This window comes from Heterodontus francisci, chromosome 2, assembly GCF_036365525.1.
Source record: "Heterodontus francisci isolate sHetFra1 chromosome 2, sHetFra1.hap1, whole genome shotgun sequence".
In the NCBI taxonomy this organism is placed as follows: domain Eukaryota; kingdom Metazoa; phylum Chordata; class Chondrichthyes; order Heterodontiformes; family Heterodontidae; genus Heterodontus; species Heterodontus francisci.
The window spans coordinates 15026270-15048490 of record NC_090372.1 but is presented as its reverse complement, the minus strand read 5'-3'; the positions used below and the strand labels follow the sequence as shown (position 1 = coordinate 15048490).

The window sequence follows — 22221 nt, the reverse complement described above, 5'->3', positions numbered from 1 at the left end:
ATCATTGGCTGAGATATGAGAGTGCTGTTTTGTGTTCAGGAATGATGATTAACACGACAGGGCCAAAACAAAGGGAAGGGGGTGTGTGGTGACATCCCTCCTGTGGGCAATTTGACCAAAACCGTTGAAGAGGGAGGACAGCAGTGCTAGGGAAAGAATTCCCGTTTAGTACTCATGCTGCCTTTTTGCTATTATTGGCAGGAGGAATTTCACCCGCAAAATAATGTAAAAGCTGAGCTATCAATTAAACGTTCATTGTGTTCGTTCTAAGGCTCATAATAACCTTTTAAAAGTGCAGATTTTCAAGCAATGGCGCTAATGTTATATGATGTCACAACAAAAAGAATATCGTCCTATTTAAAGAGCTAATTGCTGTAACACACAGTTCACCATTTATAGCTGACCCGCCATTTTAACCATCTGGTATCTTATGAATTGGCATTTGTTGCAGCAAATCGGATTTCATTATAAACAAGTTCCTCTGCAGAAACAAGGGCCTCGATTTTTAACTTTCCCTTCATCCCATTATGGGTAGGAAAGGGTCGGGTCAGGGTTTGAAATCCTAAAAATCGAGATCCCACCCCCAACCCCTGGAGATACAGCACAAATATCCAGAAACAGCTGTTCATTTGTGAGCACCCATCAAAGTTTTGGCAGCAGAACCCCATGGAAATTCAGAGCCTAATTCTTTACACCGAGGGAGGTTAGAATGCAAAATTCTCTGCTACAAGTCAATTTCTCAACAGAGTCTATAAATTTTCCCAATATGGAATTAGATTGAAAAAGTGGAATACTATAGAGTTGGTGCACTGAGCAGGAACACGGGATTCAACGAGTGGCTCATGTTGAAAATAAATGAGCACAGTCCTGATAGACTGAAAGGGCAGTTCCTGTGAAACACATGAATCCTGTGTGGCTGGGAAATGGCCATCATTGTTCTATAACAGGGTTGTCCAACATATGGCCCATGGCCCAGGATCCGGCCCACCAACCGTTTCCATCCGGCCCGAGAGTGTAAACTGTTCGCAGGGCCGTTCCTCATCCTCACTGTGACTGGAGATGAGAAATCTCCCTTTGTCAGTCTGGCTTTTAAACTATTGCGCTGTCAGTTTCACAGGTGATAGCCGCTGACATTGGGAACAGTCGTTTCCCAACAGACTCGGGGTTTTCCAGCGGATTCTGACTTTAAAAAAAAAATCCGCCAGGAAAACCCCCGAGTCTTTTGGGACACAGCTGTTCCCGATGTCAGCGGCTGTCACCTGTGAAACTGACAATGATCATTTTTAATAGAACAGACTTTTAAAAGAAAAGAGCATTCCACTCTCTACAACTATGTGAGAGAGAGTGAGAGAGAGAAGGGGGAACAGAGACAGAGAGGGGGGAACAGAGAGAGAGAGGGAGGGGGGAACAGAGAGAGGGGGGGACAGAGAGAGAGAGGGAGAAGAGGGAACAGAGAGAGAGAGGGGGACAGAGAGAGAGGGGGAAGGCGGAACAGAGAGAGAGGGAGAAGAGGGAACAGAGAGAGAGAGGGAGAGAGAGAAGGGGGAACAGAGAGAGAGAGTGAGAGAGAGAGAGGGGCGGAACAGAGACATAGAGGGAAAGAGAGGGGGGACAGAAAGAGAGAGAGAGAGGGGGACAGAGAGGGGGGGGGACAGAGAGAGAGAGAAGGGGGAACAGAGAGAGAGATGGAGAAGAGGGAACAGAGAGACAGAGAGGGGGACAGAGAGAGAGGCAGAGATAGAGAGGGGGAGAGAGAGATGGGGGGACAAAGAGATGTGTGGACAGATGGAAGGGGGGGACAGAAAGAGCAGGGAGCGGGGAGAGGGGAACACTGGCGACGGGGGGGGGGGGGGGGTGGAGCGATGAGGGGAGATACAGAAGGGTGGGGAGAGGGAAAGAGAGAGGGGGGAGAAGGGGACCCTCCAGGTACAGACTCTTCCCCGGCTCCGGCTGCTCTCTCCAGGTTCAGACTCTTCCCCGGCTCTGGCTGCTCTCTCCAGGTCCAGACTCTTCCCCGGCTCTGGCTGCTCTCTCCAGGTCCAGACTCTTCCCCGGCTCTGGCTGCTCTCTCCAGGTACAGACTCTTCCCCGGCTCTGGCTGCTCTCTCCAGGTACAGACTCTTCCCCGGCTCCGGCTGCTCTCTCCAGGTACAGACTCTTGCTGGATCCAGCTGCTCCCTCCAGGTCCAGACTTTTCCCGGGTCCAGCTGCTCCCTCCAGGTCCAGACTCTTCTTGGATCCAGCTGCTCTCTCCAGGTCCAGAATCTTCCCGGCTCCGGCTGCTCTCTCCAGGTCCAGACTCTTCTTGGATCCAGCTGCTCCCTCCAGGTCCAGACTCTTCCCGGGTCCAGCTGCTCCCTCCAGGTCCAGACTCTTCCCGGCTCCGACTGCTCTCTCCAGGTCCAGACTCTTCCCCGGCTCCGGCTGCTCCCTCCAGGTACGGACTCTTCCCGGCTCCGGCTGCTCTCTCCAGGTCCAGACTCTTCCCCGGCTCCGGCTGCTCCCTCCAGGTACGGACTCTTCCCGGCTCCGGCTGCTCTCTCCAGGTCCAGACTCTTCCCCGGCTCCGGCTGCTCTCTCCAGGTACAGACTCTTACTGGATCCAGCTGCTCCCTCCAGGTACAGACTCTTCCCGGGTCCAGCTGCTCCCTCCAGGTCCAGACTCTTCCCGGGTCCAGCTGCTCCCTCCAGGTCCAGACTCTTCCCGGGCCCAGCTGCTCCCTCCAGGTACAGACTCTTCCCGGCTCCGGCTGCTCCCTCCAGGTCCAGACTCTTCCCGGGTCCGGCTGCTCCCTCCAGCAAGTACAGACTCTTCCCCAGCTCTGGCTGCTCCCTCCAGGTCCAGACTCTTCCCGGCTCCAGCTGCTCTCTCCAGGTCCAGACTCTTCCCGGCTCCGGCTGCTCCCTCCAGCAAGTACAGACTCTTCCCCAGCTCTGTCTGCTCCCTCCAGGTCCAGACTCTTCCCGGCTCCGGCTGCTCTCTCCAGGTCCAGACTCTTCCCCGGCTCCGGCTGCTCCCTCCAGGTACAGACTCTTCCTGGTCCGGCTGCTCTCTCCAGGTCCAGACTCTTCCCGGCTCCGGCTGCTCCCTCCAGCAAGTACAGACTCTTCCCCAGCTCTGTCTGCTCCCTCCAGGTCCAGACTCTTCCCGGCTCCGGCTGCTCTCTCCAGGTCCAGACTCTTCCCCGGCTCCGGCTGCTCCCTCCAGGTACAGACTCTTCCCCGGCTCCGGCTGCTCTCTCCAGGTCCAGACTCTTCGCCGGCTCCAGCTGCTCCCTCCAGGTCCAGACTCTTCCCGGCTCCGGCTGCTCTCTCCAGGTCCAGACTCTTCCCCGGCTCCGGCTGCTCTCTCCAGGTCCAGACTCTTCCCGGCTCCGGCTGCTCTCTCCAGGTCCAGACTCTTCCCGGGTCCGGCTGCTCCCTCCAGATACAGACTATTCCCGGGTCCGGCTGCTTCCCCCAGGAAGACTCTTCCCGGGTCTGGCTGCTCCCTCCAGGAACAGACTTCCCAGGTCCGGCTGCTCCCTCCAGGTACAGACTCTTCCCGACTCCGGCTGCTCCTTCCAGGTACAGACTCTTCCCGGGTCCGGCTGCTCCCTCCAGGTACAGATACTTCCCTACTCTGGCAGCTCCCTCCAGGAGCAGATTCGTCACGGGTCCGGCTGCTCCTTCCAGGTACAGACTCTTCCCGGGTCCGACTGCTCTCTCCAGATACAGACTCTTCCCCGGGTCCGGCTGCTCCCTCCAGGTCCAGACTCTTCTCGACTCCGGCTGCTCCCTCCAGGTCCAGACTCTTCCCGACTCCGGCTGCTTCCTCCAGGTCCAGACTCTTCCCGACTCCGGCTGTTCTCTCCAGGTACAGACTCGTCAAAGAACAAAGAACAGTACAGCACAAGAACAGGCCATTCGGCCCTCCAAGTCTGCGCCGATCTTGATGCCTGCCTAAACTAAAACCTTCTGCACTTCCGGGGACCGTATCCCTCTATTCCCATCCTATTCATATATTTGTCAAGATGCCTCTTCTACGTTGCTACCATACGTGCTTCCACCACCTCCCCCGGCAGCAAGTTCCAGGCACTCACCACCCTCTGTGTAAAGACCTTGCCTCGCACATCCCCTCTAAACTTTGCCCCTCTCACCTTAAACCTATGTCCCCTAGTAACTGACTCTTCCACCCTGGGAAAAAGCTTCTGACTATCCACTCTGTCCATGCTGCTCATAACTTTGTAAACCTCTATCATGTCGCCCCTCCACCTCTGTCGTTCCAGTGAAAACAATCCGAGTTTATCCAACCTCTCCTCATAGCTAATGCCCTCCAGACCAGGCAACATCCTGGTAAACCTCTTCTGTACCCTCTCCAAAGCCTCCACGTCCTTCTGGTAGTGTGGCGACCAGAATTGCATGCAATATTCTAAGTGTGGCCTAACTAAAGTTCTGTACAGCTGCAGCATGACTTGCCAATTTTTATACTCTATGCCTGACCGATGAAGGCAAGCATGCCGTATGCCTTCTTGACTACCTTATCCACCTGCGTTGCCACTTTCAGTGACCTGTGGACCTGTACAGCCAGATCTCTCTGCCTATCAATACTCCTAAGGGTTCTGCCATTTACTGTATACTTTCCACCTGCATTAGATCTTCCAAAATGCATTACCTCACATTTGTCCGGATTAAACTCCATCTGCCATTTCTCCGCCCAAGACTCCAACCGATCTATATCCTGCTGTATCCTCTGACAATCCTCATCATTATCCACAACTCCACCAACCTTTGTATCGTCCGCAAACTTACTAATCAGACCAGCTACATTTTCCTCCAAATCATTTATATATACTACAAACAGCAAAGGTCCCAGCACTGATCCCTGCGGAACACCACTAGTCACATCCCTCCATTCAGAAAAGCACCCTTCCACTGCTACCCTCTGTCTTCTGTGACTGAGTCAGTTCTGTATCCATCTTGCCAGCTCACCTCTGATCCTGTGTGACTTCACCTTTTGTACCAGTCTGCCATGAGGGACCTTGTCAAAGGCTTTACTAAAGTCCATATAGACAACATCCACTGCCCTTCCTTCATCAATCATCTTTCTCACTTCCTCAAAAAACTCAATCAAATTAGTGAGACACGACCTCCCCTTCACAAAACCATGCTGCCTCTCACTAATAAGTTCGTTTGTTTCCAAATGGAAGTAAATCCTGTCCCGAAGAATCCTCTCTAATAATTTCCCTACCACTGATGTAAGGCTCACCAGCCTATAATTTCCTGGATTATCCTTGCTACCCTTCTTAAACAAAGGAACAACATTGGCTATTCTCCAGTCTTCTGGGACCTCACCTGTAGCCAATGAGGATGCAAAGATTTCTGTCAAGGCCCGACTCCGGCTGCTCCTTCCAGGTACAGACTCTTCCCGGGTCCGGCTGCTCCCTCCAGGTACAGACTCTTCCCAGCTCCGGATGCTCCTTCCAGGTACAGACTCTTCCTGGGTCCGGCTGCTCCCTCCAGGTACAGACTCTTCCCGGTTCTGGCTGCTCTCTTCAGGTACAGACTCTTCCCGACTCCGGCTGCTCTCTCCAGGTACAGACTCTTCCCGGGTGCGGCTGCTCCCTCCAGGTACAGACTCTTTCCAGCTCCAGCTGCTCTCTCCAGGTACAGACTCTTCACAGGTCCGGCTGCTCCCTCCAGGTACGGACTCTTCCCGACTCCGGCTGCTCTCTCCAGGTACAGACTCTTCTCGACTCCAGCTGCTCCCTCCAGGAAGACTCTTCCCGGGTCCCGCTGCTCCCTCCAGGTACGGACTCTTCCCGGCTCCGGCTGCTCCCTCCAGATACAGACTCTTCCCCGGCTCCGGCTGCTCCCTCCAGGAACAGACTGTACCCGACTCCGGCTGCTCTCTCCAGTTACAGACTCTTCCCCGGGTCCGGCTGCTCTTTGCTGGTACAGACTCTTCCCGACTCCGGCTGCTCTCTCCAGGTACGGAATATTCCCAGGTCCAGTTGCTCCCTCCAGGTACAGACTCTTCCCGACTCCGGCTGCTCTTTCCAGGTACAGACTCTTCCCGACTCCGGCTGCTCTCTCCAGATGCGGACTCTTCCCAGGTCCGGCTGCTTCCTCCAGGAACAGACTCTTCCCCGTGTCCGCTGCTCCACCCAGATACAGACCAATATCTGAGGACACACTCATCTGGGCATTGCTAAGAAACAACACATCTAATTGGTTGTCCATGACATCGGTGGATGTAAGGTCTGCCGTATTTGGTTGGAGAGCACAGGGCAGTTGGAGCAGTGCTCAGTGAGAGCCAATTAGAATCAAAACAAGTGGTACGCGGAGAGCATGGGGTGCAGTGTCCAGGCCAGGTACAGGTCAAAACGCAGAGACACATCAAATAATCTTCACTATACAGAGGAGCACATTGTAATATACAACTGAAAACCTTTCTTTTTTAGTGCAATTTTTCAAAGCTTTATGCAAGCCACTCAAAGACCTGCAGCGAGCTACCAGTAGTTCATGATTAACATGTTGGCAACCCCTGATCTAGAACACACAATCAGCCACCAACAAGGATAATTATTCCCCGAGGTATGGTATGTCAAGTGAAAAGTTTATTTTTAAAGAAACATTTTGTGATACCAGGGTCCTGCATCCTTGTCATACAACATAAGAAACAATGTGGAGGGAGAGAAGGATCCCAATAACAGTATCCATGGATCCATTCAAGGAATTCAGTTCTTCGGAGTGTTAGTGTACAGCATCTCCTTTTCCTGAGTTTTCTGTTCCTTCTCCTTACCAGCTCATCATTTTTTCTTCCATTCTTTCTCTGATTTCTTCCCTAGTTCTTCCATTCCTCCTCTTTGACAGTTTCTCTGTTCCTGCTTTTCCCAGATTCTCTATTTTCTTTCCCAGTTTTTCTCTTCTCTTCAACATAATCTCTCTGCTGCTGGAACTTCTCTTGCCATTTTGAGCAATTCACTTTTTCTAAACAGCCAATTAAATTCCGAATCTGGACTCACCATTTGAAGCTGTTTGTGTTACTAGGCAACTCCAGTTTAAAGTGGTGTCCTTCTGGACATCCTTCCCCCTTCTGATAATCGGTTCCTCCCTCACCTCCCAAAATGACTCTAATGAAAAAATAAATGTAAAATAAACCTGCACACATGCGCACTCACTGCCGAACTTCACGTTCTATGTTGCAGACATGTGCAGGTGTTTTTTTATAATTTTTTATGTTATGGAAAGGCCATAGAGAAGCTTTAGTACTGGTAGAGCAGGAAGAACTGATACAGAGAAAAGAAAGAATTTTCATGTATTTAGCGTCTTATCACATCACCAAGGAACGTCCCCGATGATAATTAATTTATGTGAGTGAAAACAGCAATGAGATGAATGGCCTGTTTGTCTGATTTTGTTGCTGCTGCCTGAGGCAGGAATATCAGTCAGGACAGCACGAGAATTCCCTGCTCTCGGGAGGAAAAGGGTCAACTTTGGTAGGTCAGAAGTCATAGAGATTCAACCAACAAATCCAGGTGGCCATTCCCGTCAGGAGAATTACACATTGAAATCTTATGGTGCCATGCCCGTTTCTCAGGTGCAAAACAGATGCCTAAGCATCGAATAAGGTGGTCAGGATGCACACACTCATTACCTGCTGGCAGTGCACTGCCAGCCATATTGGAACACACCAGAACTACATAATTGCTAATGAATATATTCAAATTAGGGGTCCTACACTTGTTATAGAACCCTTTTGTGAAATTAGACTGCCCAAGTGCCTGATTTGCCCAGAAACTCGTGGCACTAACAGGCAGGAAGGGCCCTTCAGCAGTGCTATTTAAAGGCTTTATCCACTAAATACAGGCTAGTTTCTGGTCAGTCATTTGAGGTTGCTGGTTGACTTCTGGTGTTTTTTGGCCTGTTTTCAGACAGAGAACTGATTCGTGGCTGCTTGACCTGGACTTCTTTTAGCTGCCTTCGAAATAGTTCTAGTGCAGTCATGGGAGAATTACTAGGTCTGCCTTTAGGGCTGGAGGGCAAGAGGGAGCAGGAGCAGAGCAAGAGGGAGAAGGTGGGGGGCACTACACTGGAGGTCATACCCACAGCAGGTCTTTCGGGGTCCACTTCTCCAACATGAACTATGTCACCTGCTGCAGCCTCAACCCGAGCCTTGAATCAATGCAAGGACAGCATTGCCTGTGGCTGTCACTGAGGCCCTTAGCTTTTGTGCCACAGGTCGCAGCAGGTGATGCCAGCGGTACTTCCTGGTAAGCGATCCAATACTGAATCAGCAGTGTCACTGAGGCTCCCTACACTAGGAGGAAAACCTACACCTCTTTCACCATTGGCAGAGCAAAGCAGAATGAGCAAGTACTCAGCTTTATCCAGATTGCAGGTTTCCCCTGGGTTTAAAGTACCATTGACTGCACTCACATTGCCTTGTGTGCTCCCCATCGCCAGCCTGGCATCTTACTCAACAGGTAGGGATTTCACTTCTTCAGTGTCCAGCTGGTTTGCGACTGCAGACAGTGCGTTATGCAGCCGTGCCCAGTTTCATGCCAGCGGCCATGATTCATTTGTCATGCGCCAGTTCTCTGCTTTTATTCCAACCAGGCCGCGAGGCCACCGGCTGGCTACAAACCTTTCAGACTTGGCCATATAAGGGGAGATTAGGACAGGTGACAAAAGTTTGATCAAAGCAGTAGGTTTTTCTGAGTTTCTTAAAGGAGGAGGGAGACGTGGAGAGGCAGAGAGGTTTAGAAAGGGAATTCTAGAGCTCAGAGCCCCAGGCAGCTGAAGGCTCAGCTGCACATAGTCGGGCGAAGGAAATTGGGAATTGGCAAGATACCGGGACCAGCTGCATTCAGGAAAGTCAGCTCTACATGCAGCCGAACAGATGGTCCATGAAGGGAACACTGCAGGCCACCAACAACAAGGTAAGCTTGCCCGAGTGTGGAGCCAGGAAGAGCAGGAGTTCTCTACCCACCCCACATAAAAATTGAAGGTCCTCAACTGCCACTACCACCCTCGGACACCCATCCATCACCACTGCCAACCTCACCCCCCCCCCCCACCAATCACCTTTGCCACCCTCTCTCCCGAGTACCTCCACCATCCTCACTTCCCAATTACTGCTGCTACCCTCAATCCCCAATCACCATCTCCACTCTTACTCTCTCAATCACCACTGTCACTGTCATTCCCCAATCACTGCTGCCATCCTCACATCCCCCCCAGTCTCTGCCACCATCCTTGAAAACAAAGATGAGAGTTTTAAAATCGTGATGTTGCTCAACTGGGAGCCAGTGTATATCTCTGAACACCGGGGTGATGGGTGAACGGGACTTAGTGCGAGTTAGAACACGGGCAGCAGAGTATTGGATGACCTGAAGTTTATGGAGGGTTGAAGATGGGGGACTGTCCAGGAGAACACTGGAATAGTCAAGTCTAGAGGTAGCAAAGGCATGGATGAGAGTTTCAGCAGCAGACAAGCTGAGGCAGGGGGAGTGTCAGGCGATGTCACAGACATGGAAGTAGGCAGTCTTAATAATGGAGCGGATATGTGGTTGGAAGATAGCTCAGGGTCAAATATGACACCAAAATTGCAAACAGATTGGTTCAGCCTCAAACAGCCAGAGAGGGGGACGGAGTCAGTGGTTGGGGAACAGGAGTTTGTGACAGGGACCAAAGACAATGGCTTCAGTCTTCCCAAAATTTAGTTGGAGGAAAATTCTGCTGATCCAGTACTGAATGTTGGACAAGCAATCTGGCGATTTAGTGACTGTGGAGGAGTTGAGAGAGGTGGTGGTGAGGCAGTGCTAGCTGTCGTCAGCACACATGTGAAACTGATGCTGTGCTTTTGGATGATGTCGCCAAATGACAGCATGTATATGAGAAATAGAAGGGGGCCAAGGATAGATCCTTGGGGAACTCCAGAGTAACAATATGGGAGCAGGAAGAGAAGCCATTGCAACTGATCCTCTGGCTATGATAGATAAGAATGGAACCAGGCGAGAGCAGTCCCCACCCAGCTGGACGATGGTGGAGAGGTGCTGGAGGAGGATGGTGTGGTTAACTGTGGCAAAGGCTGCAGACAGGTTAAAAAGGACGAGGAAGGAAAGTTTACCACAGCCACCATAAAATGCTATTTGTGACTTTGATAAGGGTTGTTTCAGTACTGTGGCAGGGGCAGAAACCTGATTGGAGGGAGTCAAACATGGAGTTCCGGGAAAGATGGACACAGATTTGAGAGGTTTTGGAAAGGAAAGGGAGGTTGGAGAAGGGCTGGTAGTTTGCAAGGATGGAGGGGGTCAAGGATGGTTTTTTTGAGGTGGGATAATGAGGGAAGATTTAAAGGGGTGGGACACAATACCTGCAGAGAGAGAACCATTAACAATAGTATCTAAATTAGGTGCCAGGAATGGAAGTTTGGTGGTCAGCAGTTTAGCGGGAATAGCGTCGAGAGAGCAGGAGGTGGGTCTTATGGATAAGGTGAGCATGAGGAGAGAAAGGAGGGAAACTAGAGAAAGAGGCAGTGCAGGGCTAGGGCAGGGAGGAGGAGCTTTAGAGTAAGTTTTGCCCTGTGGGCAGCCCTTCAAACAGGTTGACTTCCTGGATTGTAGCAGGTCCTCCACCAGTGACACTGGACCTTCTGTTAAGAGGTCTTCACTAGCAGAAACATATCAAACTTTCATTACTCGTGCAGTATCAGGGCACCCAGCAACATCAGCGGAGACGTCTCCTTAAGCAATGAGTGACAGTGAATTTGAAGTCGTTATTGTTTACATGTTCTTTCATGGATTAGATGCTTTTGAGTACTTGTGTAGAGTATATGTAGACTGTGACCAGGTGCATAAGTCAAATTGGACATGAGACTCCACAGGCTTCCATTATATCATTTGAATGATAGCATAACATTGTCTGATAGGAAACAGTAGGTTGTTGATATGAGGCCCAGAAAGAGATTTATACATGTGTAAAGGATCACACTTATTTTCTCCTGCCTGCTGAGGTCATTACATTTCTTTCAGTATTGTGTCCATGTATTTTGGCCTGCGCTGCAGCTAGTGATGGTCTCAGCCATTGCTTGCCATGTTTGGCCTGCAGCAATCAGGATCTTCTTTCCATGGTGAGGAAATGGGGCATCCCTCTCTTGCTTGACATCCTGCTCAATGGCTGCATCATCAAAGCATGGCGTCCTGATGTGAGCAGCATTCCAGATTGACAGCATGGATTGCACACTATGGCGACAAATTTCCCTCAGCATATTTAGCTTACCAGTGGTGCCGGAAAATTGGACAGAAGCTATTTCCGCCCATCTTGCACTATTATAAAACACTTTCTGGAGTTCCCTCGTACTTCTTGAACTGCTCATCGATCCACAAAAGTATGTGTCAAAGTGAGGGCCAGAGTGCAGCAGCTCTGAGTCTCCTGGCTTGACTTTCCTATTAATTTAGACAGATTAATGAAGCACAGTAGCCGGGATCAACTGATACAATTGACGGGCAATAAACGCTGGCCTTGGCAGTGACTGTCAAATCCTGTGAAGAAAATGTTTTAAAAAGCTGACACAGAAAACTCTGAGGATTTTGAACAACAATTTCTGCATCTGGGAGATACTTTTTTCTCCAAGGAAGAGGCATATAGATTTGCCAGGAAAAACAACAGACCTGAGGATTGGGAGCAGTTTAGAATTCAGCAAAGGAGGACCAAGAGATTGATTAAGAAGGGGAAAATAGAGTACAAGAGCAAGCTCGCGGGGAACATAAAAACTGACTGTCAAAGTTTCTATAGGTATGTGAAGAGAAAAAGATTGGTGAAGACAAATGTAGGTCCCTGACAGTCAGAAACGGGAATTTATTATGGGGAATAAAGAAATGGCTGACCAACTAATTGCATACTTTGGTTCTGTCTTCACAAAGGAGGACACAAATATCACACCAGAAATGTTGAGGAACACAGGGCTTAGTGAGAGGGAAGAACTGAAGGAAATCAGTATGAGTAGAGAAATGGTGTTGGGGAAATTGATGGGATTGAAGTCCGATAAATCCCCAGGGCCTGATGGTATGCATCCCAGAGTACTTAAGGAAGTGGACCTAGAAATAGTGGATGCATTGGTGGTCATCTTCCAAGATTCTATAGACTCTGGAACAGTTCCTACAGATTGGAGTGTAGCTAATGTAACCCCACTATTTAAAAAGGGAGGTAGAGAGAAAGCAGGGAATTATAGACCAGTCAGCCTGACGTCGGTAGTGGGGAAAATTCTAGAGTCCATTATCAAAGATTTTATAGCAGAGCACTTAGAGAACAGTGGTAGAATCGGGCAGAGTCAGCATGGATTTACGAAAGGGAAATCATGCTTGACAAATCTACTAGATTGCTTCGACGATGTAACTAGTAGAGTTGATGAGGGGGAGCCAGTGGATGTAGTTTATTTGGACTTTCAGAAGGCTTTTGACAAAGTCCCACATAAGAGATTAGCATGTAAAATTAAAGCGCATGGGATTGGGGGTAGTGTATTGCGATGGATAGAAGATTGGTTGGTGGACAGGAAACAAAGAGTAGGAATAAACGGGTCTTTTTCCGAATGTCGGGCAGTGATTAGTGGGGTACCGCAGGGATCGGTGCTAGGACCCCAGCTACAATATATATTAATGATTTAGATGAGGGAACTTAATGTAATATCTCCAAATTTGCAAATGACACAAAACTGGGTGGGAGGGTGACTTGTGAGGAGGATGCAGCGAGGCTTCAGGGTCATTCAGACAAGTTGAGTGAGTGGGCTAATGCATGGCAGATGCAGTATAATGTGGATAAATGTCAGGTTATCCATTTTGGTAGCAAAAACAGGAAGGCAGATTATTATCTGAATGGCTATAAACAGAGAGGGGAATATGCAGCGAGACCTGGGTGTTCTCGTACACCAGTCGCTGAAGGTAAGCATGCAGATCCAACAGGCGGTAAAAAAGCAAATGGTATGTTGGCCTTCATAGTGAGAGGATTCGTGTACAGGAGCAGGGATGTCTTGCTGCAATTATACAGGGCCTTGGTGAGGCCACACCTGGAATATTGTGTGCAGTTTTGGTCTCCTTAGCTTTAGAGGTAGTGCAGCGAAGGTTTACCAGACTGATTCCTGGGATGGTGGGACCGACGTATGAGGAGAGATTGAGTCGGTTAGGATTATATTCACTGGAGTTCAGAAGAATGAGGGGCGATCTCATAGAAAACTATAAAATTCTAACAGGACTTGACAGGGTAGATGCAGGAAGGATGTGCCCGATGATGGGGGAATCCAGGACCAGGGGTCATAGTCTAAGGATACAGGGTAAACCTTTCAGGACTGAGATGAGGAGAAATTTCTTCGCCCAGAGAATGGTGAGCCTGTGGAATTCGCTACCACAGAAAGCAGTTGAGGCCAAAACATTGTATGTTTTCAAGAAGGAGTTAGATATAGCTCTTGGGTCTAAAGGGATCAAAGAGTATGGGGGGAAAGCGGAAACAGGCTACTGAGTTGGATGATCAGCCATGATCATAATGAATGGCGGAGCAGACTCGAAGGGCCAAATAGCCTAATCTGGCTCCTATTTTCTATGTTTCTATGTTTCAGCAGTCGTTTGGTCATTCTGACGACACACACCTTGGCTTTCTTATTGATTCCCATAGGATCAGGCCATTGGCAGATTGTTGGAACCCCTAAGACACACCCCATCCCTTAGCATTCCCTACAGGCCTGTATTTGTCTGCCATTACCATGGAGAAGGAGCACAGGTTGGAGGAAAGGAAACTCAGGCAGCATTTAATGTAGGAGCCAACAGCACCTATTGTTACCAAAGTCTTCTATGCAACACAATCTACTTTTGACACCACAGCCTTAACTCCTCCTCCTCCACTTTCAAATAAAGAGAGATTCCCTCAAACCACTACCCGTCCTACCACGTGAAAACACATCAGCTCTCTATGCCCCATCATGACTATGTCAATCATCAACAACTGAGTGCAGGCGTCAGTAGTGCATAAGTGCACTCTTTCCTGTATGACTTTGACCTCCATTAATAACAAAACATCATGTCAGTGCACATTCTATTTTATTACAGCAGGGTCTACCCCTGCTCCTATTTTTTGAGGTCTTTTGTTTAAAAAGCTCTGGAAACCACTAAATACCTACGATTACATCAAGAGCCAGTAGAAATCACCAGCAACTAACTTGAAAACCGTTGATCTGACACCTTTAACTAGCACTCGTGGGCATCATTCCTGCTCCTGAGCACGAGTTCAGCTGTGTGAGGTTAAGACAAGCATTAGCTGGAGCATTGAGTTCCAAAATGGCAGCACTGGCATCAAATCGGCCCACTCTGCATACCTGTATAAGCACTAACTCCCCCTCACCAAAATGACGTCCAGCGCTGTTAGTACCAGAAATGTGCATGCAGTCCATAGATGACATTTTGAATGCAAAACAGCAGCCATAGCGGTGAAAAATTGGCCGCTACAGGGCCAAAGGTTTGTGATGTAAAAGTGTCCAATCTAGCCTCTTCCATGTCTTCATTCTCCTCTGTTTCATAGCTTAAACATTTCTCATTAGGAAATCCATACTGGCGGTACAATGGCGCGGTGGTTGGCGCCGCAGCCTTGCAGCTCCAGGGACCCGGGTTCGATTCTGGGTGCTGCCTGTGCGGAGTTTGCAGGTTCTCCCCGTGATTGCGTGGGTTTTCGCCGGGTGCTCTGGTTTTTTCCCACAGCCAAGGACTTGCAGGTGATGGGTGGATTGGCCGTTGTGAATTGCCCCTAGTGTAGGTAGGTGGTAGGGAATATGGGATTACTGTAGGGTTAGTATGGATGGGTGGTTGTTGGTTGGCACAGACTCGGTGGGCCAAAGGGCCTGTTTCAGTGCTGTATCTCTAAATAAATAAAATAAAAAATAAAATAAATTTCAAAGTAGATACAGTCAGCTGAACCATTCTCAACACCAGGCTTACCCAGGTGCTGACAAGTGCCTTTTATAACCTATTGTCATCCTTCTTCTAGGTGCCCCTTGAGGGCCATTATTGCGAGAGTTGGTTGGCTCTTCATGCTCATGGAACTGACATGGACCTTGTTTCATGGCATTTGTTCCTGATGCAAATGGCATATTTCCCAATGTCAAACTCACTAGCAGAACATCGCTGTAATGAGGGCCATGTATCCACCATTGTGGTCATTGAGAGGAGGTTCTGAAGGTGATGTTTGATAGATGGGAGGAGAGGGGGGCACTGCTATTTGCTACTGAGTAAATCTCTCAGATCATGGCTACTTACTGTTCAAGTCAACAACTTTGTAATTGCGAAAGGACTGGAGGAAGTGGGCCCAGCTGCTAAGGACACAGAGGAAACTAGAGCTCAGTGTTAGGATCAGCACTTGGAGGACTCTTTCATGTTGGCTGCCAGGAATGTTCCTAGGGAGATCATTAGCAATATATCCTCCTTGGATTAAAGTGAGTCTGTGTTGCATCTGTTAAGACCCCCGGGTCTCTTTAGGCTTTATTCATTGCCTCCGCAATTTCCTCCCTTACTTCACTGAGTATCCCCGGATACATCCCATCCCTGTCCTGGTGACTTCTCAACTTTAAGTACAGCCAACCGTTCTAATATCTCATCTTTATCAATTTTTATCCCCCTGGAACCCAGGTGAATGATGTCAGAGTCACTGGGGCCAGTTAGGCAGATCCTGGCAAAAGGTGGGGGATGAGGGGGTCATTGATATGGGTGGGGGGGGTTCAATGGGGATGGCTCTTGCTGCACCGGGCACTCCGTGGGCCACAGGGTGCCCGATCAGGAGAGCCCTCCACACTCGAGCCCGTAAGGAGGTCGCCAGCTTTTAATGGGCGATCTCCCCACGTAGCCAGCGGCAGCAGAAGAGGCCCTTAAGTGGACCCCAGAGACTAGAGGACAATTTTTATTTTAATGGTGCAACTGACTCCCAGACACAGGAGAGCACTAGAGGCTGTTTTACCCCTTTTTTGGATAGACACAGCAGCCACCTCAGGACAACAAGCTGCTATTTAGGGCTCTGGCATTGACGAGAGGGGAAGTGTAGATGTACCCCCAATACAACAAAGGCCTGTGGCTTATAGCCTCCTAACCCCCGCAGATTTTTGGGACAGTAATTTCAATAAAAGTTATGTTGCACTATTAACTATCAGCTCAGCCCAATGGTAGAAGTCTTGCCTCTGATTCATTAAACTCCTGTGGCATTTTAATTTTACATTTCAGGTCTGTGACCTTTAATCCGAACTGGGAAAAGTTAGAGACGGAATAGGTTTTAAGCAGGGATTAAGGCAGGGAGGGGGAAAACAAAAGGGAAGGTCTGTAATAGGTCGGAAAACAGGAGAGATTAACTGACAAAAAGGATGATGGCGCAAGGCAAAAGGATATGGTAATGAGACAAGTAATGAAATAAAATATGGGTCTAGAGTCAGAGAGTCATTACGGCCCATCAAGTCTATGCCGGAGGAGGTGTAAATAGGAATAGCACAATTGTTACCTACAGCCACTGCCTGAGAAAATGGGTCAGTGATTAGTTGTTGAGTCCGGAAGGGTGTAAACTGTATTGGAGGTAGAGGACAGATAGGTCAGAGTGGGAATGGGGTGGAGAATCGAAATGACTGGCAACCAGAAGCTCGGGGCCATGATTGCAGACTGATGGAGGTGTTCCACAAAGCGATCACCCAAACATCATTTGGGCTCCCAATGTAGAGGAGACCCCAAGGTGAGCAGTGAATACAGTATACTAAATTGAAGGAAGTAGAAGTAAATCAATGTTCACCTGGAAGAATCGTTTGGAGCCCTGGACAGTGGGAAGGGACAAAGTAAAAGGACAGGTGTTGCATCTCCTGCACTTACATGGGAAGGTGCTGTAGGAAGGGGAGGTGGTGGTATCACATTGGAGGTGGCAGAAATGGCAGAGGATGATCCGTTCATTGTGGAAGCTGGTGGGGTGGAAAGTGAGGACAATGGGAACCCTATCGTGCTTCTGGGAGGGAAGGGAAGGGGTGAAAGCTGAAGTACGGGAAATGGAATAGACACAGTCGAGGACCCTGTCAACCACAGTGGAGGAAAATCCTCATTTAAGGAAAAAGGAAGACTTTTGAATTGAAGTCTAGGTTCCCAACATTTCACAAGCATGCTGATACCAATTTGTAGATTACCTGTTTGCCTTAAACAATCTATCAATTAAATCCTCAATTACTTGAAGCTTCCAGTATAAACACTAATAGGAATTTGGAACAATTCATTTAACTCCAGATTTTCGTGAACATTTGTCCAGTCCCACAATCACCCTCCCACCTAGCCTCCGTGCCTTCAGCTACCTCCCTCTCCTCCTTTAAAATCCTCCTTAAAACCCACCAATTTGCCAAGATGTTGCTCACAATTCCTAACGTCTCCTTCTTTGGCATGATGTCCATTTTTGGATTATGCCTTTGCGAAGCATTTTGAGATCTTTTTCTGTTAAAGGCATTATTCAGATTATTGTTGTTGTTGCTGGCATTGTCATTCATTGTCATTGTTGATGCTAATGAAGAACTACCACAAAGAGCTAAAAGAGTTAGAAGGTTGTGGGTTCAAACCCCACTCCAGGACTAGAGCACAAAAATCAAGGCTGAAACTCCAGTACGATATTGTGGAAGTGCTGAAGTGCCGTCTTTCAGATGAGACATTAAACCAAGGCCCCTTCTGTCCTCTAAGTAGACCTAAAAGATACCATGGCACTATTTTGAAGAAGAGCAGGGAAGTTATCCCTGGCGTCCTGGCCAAGATTTGTCCCTCAATCAACATCACAAAAAACAGATTATCTGGTCATTATCACATTGCTGTTTGTGGTAGCCTGCTATGTGCAAATTAGCTGTTGCGTTTTCTACCTTGCGCCAGTGACTGCACCTTAAAAAAACTTCATTGATTGTAAAGCACTTTGGGGTGTCCTGATGTCATGAAAGGTGCTATATAAATGCAAATCTTTTTCTTTCATCTAACACATCTAAATCCAAAAAATAGAAATGGTGGAATGAATTGAACGTAACAAAGAATAACACAGGCCAAAGTCAGAGGCCCTTAGCCAAATCCTTGATGTGAATAAATCACAAGCTGAGTATGGAGCAGCGTATGAATAAAGTGAGCACTGCTTGGCGTTTAAATGATAATGTGTGGTTTTGATGCAATTGTCAAGTTGTGCTGGTAGTAGTTTCACTGGCCTGTGGGATGAGTATGCAGTTAGTGGGTGTATGCTGCTGGAATATCTGTTGAATCAGTTAGGAAGTGTGACCTCCAATGGTTGTCTCTCACACTGTATGAAACAACATAATATTGTGTTTTCTACTGTGTGTACTGAGAGGGGCTGTGTCCTGCTACCGTCAGCAATAACTGGAATTAACAACAACTTCCTTACATCCTTGCTGAAAACTCACTCATGAAATACTGGAAAAAATGACTGGTGATGAACCAACACCAAGTCTAACCACTGAGAGGGTGTTAGTGGATGATTTATCAGGTGGTGGTGCTACCCCTCCACCGCCTTTGTTCGGCGGAGAGTTTCATCTGTTGACTTTTTTTATTAAAATAAAACCACCCAGTTTGTATATTTTGTATACAAACTACTTGGTTGTATAAAAGAATGTCAGTGAGGAAATGGAAGATTAAGAGTACAAAGGAACGTGCAAAGTGTTAAGAGGGTAAAAGGATATGGGCGAGGCCCACACAAACCAAAAGTCAAGCTACTGTGGGAAATTGGCAAAAATGACAAATAAGATGCAAATACAGGAGATCTGAAATGCAAACAGGAAAATGCTGGCGAAATAAAAGTGGTTCAACCAGTGACGAAGCTAGAAAAAGAGGCCAACTCCATGGGTGCAAAATTAACAACAACAACTTCTATTTATATATCCCCTTTAATGTAGTAAAACATCCAAATTACTTCATAGGAGCATTATCAAACAATATTAGAACCAAATAAGGAGCTATTAGGACAGATGGCCAAAAGCTTGGCCAAAGAGGTAGGCTTTCAGGAGTGTCTTAAAGGAGGAGAGAGGCAGAGAGGTTTAGGGAGGGAGTTGTAGAGCTCACAGACAACAATGGTGGAGCGATTAATCTCCAAAAACTCTGTGTTCCGAGATACTATCTACACCTGAAACAGCAATGCAGTTCTCCCCCAGACACCTCCACACACACTCCACAATACTGGCACTTCCTACTGTACAGGAAATGGAGGATGTGATTATGGTCTTAAGGTACTGAAGACAATTTTCAGACTGGAGGGCTGCACAGTTTCCAGCAGAAAGATAAAATACCTTCCCTGAAGCTTGCATTGAGCCAGTTTGGCATAGTCGCATGGGAGGTGAAAGACAGAGGGCCAAAGTGGGAATATGAGGAGCAATCAGCTGCCATGGTCCTAAGCTCTGGAATTCCCTCCCTGCACCTCACCACTGCTCTACCTCTCTTTCCTCCTTTAAGACACTCCTTAAAACCCACCTAGAATTATAGAATGATTAAAGAACCATTCGGCTCATTGTGTTCATGTCATCTGTTTACAACAGCAACTTAGCTAGTCCCACTCCCCTGTCTTTCCCTCCTAGCCTTGCAAATCTTTTCTCTTCAAGTAATTATCAGCCACGATTGAATCTGTCTCCACCAAACTCTCAGGCAGTGAATTCCAGATCGTAACCACTTGCTGTGTCAAGACGTTTTTCCTCATGTTACCTATGGTTCTTGTGGCAATCATTTTAAATCGGTGTCCTCCGATTCTCGACTCTTCCACCAATGGGAACAGTTTCTCCCTATCTACTCTGTCCAGACCCCTCATGATTTTGAAAATCTTTATCAAATCTCCTCTCAGCCTTCTCGTCTCTAAGGAAAACAGTCATACGCACTCTTTTTCTGCTTCATCTTACTCTCTATCTCTTTTGTCATCTAGGGAGCTCTGGCATTGTTTGTCCTTGTGGGAATGTACGTTGTCTGTACCTGAACCATCTTCTCTTTAAAGGCAACCCATTGTTCTGTTACAGTTTTGCCTGACAATCTTTGATTCCAATTTATCTGGGCCACATCCGTTCTCACCCCATTGAAGTTGGCCCTCCCCCAATTAATTATTTTTACTTTGGATTGCTCCTTGTCCTTTCCAGTAGCTCACCTAAACCTTATGATCCTATGATCACTGTCCACCTCTTTGACCAAGCTTTTGATCATCTGCTCCATTATCTCCTTATTCGCCTTGGTGTCATCTTTTTCTTTATAATACTCCTGTGAAATGCCTTAGAACATTTGATTGCATTAAAGACACTATATAAATTCAAGTTGTTGTTAAAGTGACAAGTTGGGTCGGGGTCACGCACTTGTGGATAGAACAGGTGTTCGGCTAAACAGTGACCAAATGTACAGGCTGCACCTCATTCAAATCATTAATTCTCTCTGTGTGTGAGTGCAGGATATGCTACCTGCCTTTCTTGCTCTTTATCTTTATTCCATCCTTAGTAAAACATTTACTTATCTCGTAATCTTCAGTTCTGACCCAAAATGTTAGTTTGTCTTTTCTCTTTCCAGATGTTTACTGACTTGCTGTGTGTATCCAGCATTTTAATTTCAGATTTGCAGCATCTGCACATTTTTCTTTTTTAAAATTTAAATGAATACTCTTAACTTAGCTGCCAATGGAATACATATTTAAACAAAACCCACAAAATGTCTATATTTGAATTGAATGGCTTGGTCCCTCCATGTCTATTTTTGAGGACTTTGTGGACTAGATTTTAGTTTCTCTGGGAGCTGTATCTTCATATGTGCGGTAGGGCAGGACTTGTGGCTGCCTGATTGAGCCGCCTCTGACCCTGGTCTGATTTGAGTACTTTAACGGAACTTCCAGTGGGTTTTCTGCATATTCTGGGAAGGTCTCTGGGGAAGGGAAGGTGTGGAAGATTTCTGTAGCTGCAGAACCAGGTGCCTGTATCAGATAATGCAAGTTCAAGCTCTCCCCAAGCCAGGCAAAAGTTCTGGCCACTGAAGTGCCAGTGGGTGCCCACAAATAAATCCCTGCAATCAAACACATTCTAAATGGCAAGCTTTTAATTGTTAAAAAGTCCTTTGCAGGCATTTGCATACAAATAATCCTTACATGCAATGTTGCTAAGGCGATAGTGACAGAAAATATGACATATATCACTCTGTCATTACTGCCTTATTTGGTTTCACCCTGGGTCCAGGGGAGAATGATGCTGTTGGGACACTCTGAGCAGAGAACTGGCAGGATGGTCCCTAGACAATTTTCCACTCCTGGTTCCCCAAGTTATGCTGGAAAACTGGTGTCACTTCAAGTATCAAAACAAGCTGGGCCCTTTTCTGTGAGTGAACCTTGCTTTTAACCCATTTGTGTTGTCACTCAGAAAGGAAACCAATGCCATGATACACCATAGACAAAACTGCTTCAATTTTATCAACTATGTTATTGCACATCACTATGTCAAATTAGCACTGTCTCTTTAATTATCGGGTAGAATGTACGTAATTGACTAATTTTACCAACGGAATGAAGACTTTCAAAACTGTATTCAACAATGTGCCCTAATTAACTAATTCAATAGTGGGAATTAACAAATTTAATAATGTACCTTCCCCTATTCATCATAAACCCCATCACTTCAAGGGTAGGAAAGCCTTGTTTTGAAAGCCTTGTCTTTTTGGAAACCTTACTAGACAGACACTGTTTTTAATAACAATTTCAAATATTTCCTTTTCACGCTTTCTTTCAGAAGCTAGTCTTTGTTCAAAGTCAGACTCAATACATTTTTGTGGGATTGTCTGTTAGAATCAAGAAATTAGGCAACATTTCTCACCCGGTTTTGATTAAAATGAGGAGACATGTGCCTGTAGTTACCGATGTAAATGTTCACCAAACTATTTCCATGACAGAATTTATAAATCATTTAAAAATGATTCATTTAAAGATGCGTAAATAACATAACAAGCTCGATGGTTTCAATCTAATATTGGAAAAACCTATGGTCATACTGAAATTGGAAGAAATTATAAGAGCATAAGGGCTTTCTGCTTTCCCTTACATAATTGGGGCCAACCTCTGACAAGTGGGGAGACAGTAGTGTAGTGGTAATGGCACTGCACTAGTATTCCAGAGGCCCCGGCTAATGACATGGGAACATGGGCTCAAATTCCACCATGGCATCTGGTGGAATTTAAATTAAATTAATTAATTTAAAAA

The 22221-nt window shown here is 47.3% G+C and overlaps 2 protein-coding genes across 2 annotated transcripts in view; both read right to left on the bottom strand.

The window, feature by feature from the left end:
- Positions 1 to 1965: 1965 nt before the first annotated feature.
- Positions 1966 to 6222, bottom strand: LOC137380520 (collagen, type I, alpha 1a-like). Its single transcript, XM_068052448.1, has 2 exons — positions 5403 to 6222; positions 1966 to 3863 (listed from the first exon to the last, which is right to left on the bottom strand). Exons 1-2 carry the CDS (start codon positions 6220 to 6222, stop codon positions 1966 to 1968), a joined length of 2718 nt encoding a protein of 905 aa, XP_067908549.1.
- An 8322-nt stretch (positions 6223 to 14544) lies between these two features.
- The window catches only part of si:dkey-154p10.3 (oocyte zinc finger protein XlCOF6), a 59189-nt gene continuing 51512 nt past the window's right edge, over positions 14545 to 22221 (bottom strand). Inside the window, exon 7 of the mRNA XM_068054623.1 lies at positions 14545 to 14885. Within this exon, the coding sequence (XP_067910724.1) occupies position 14885 (1 nt within the window). The 3' untranslated portion in view covers positions 14545 to 14884. The remainder of the gene's footprint in view (positions 14886 to 22221) is intronic.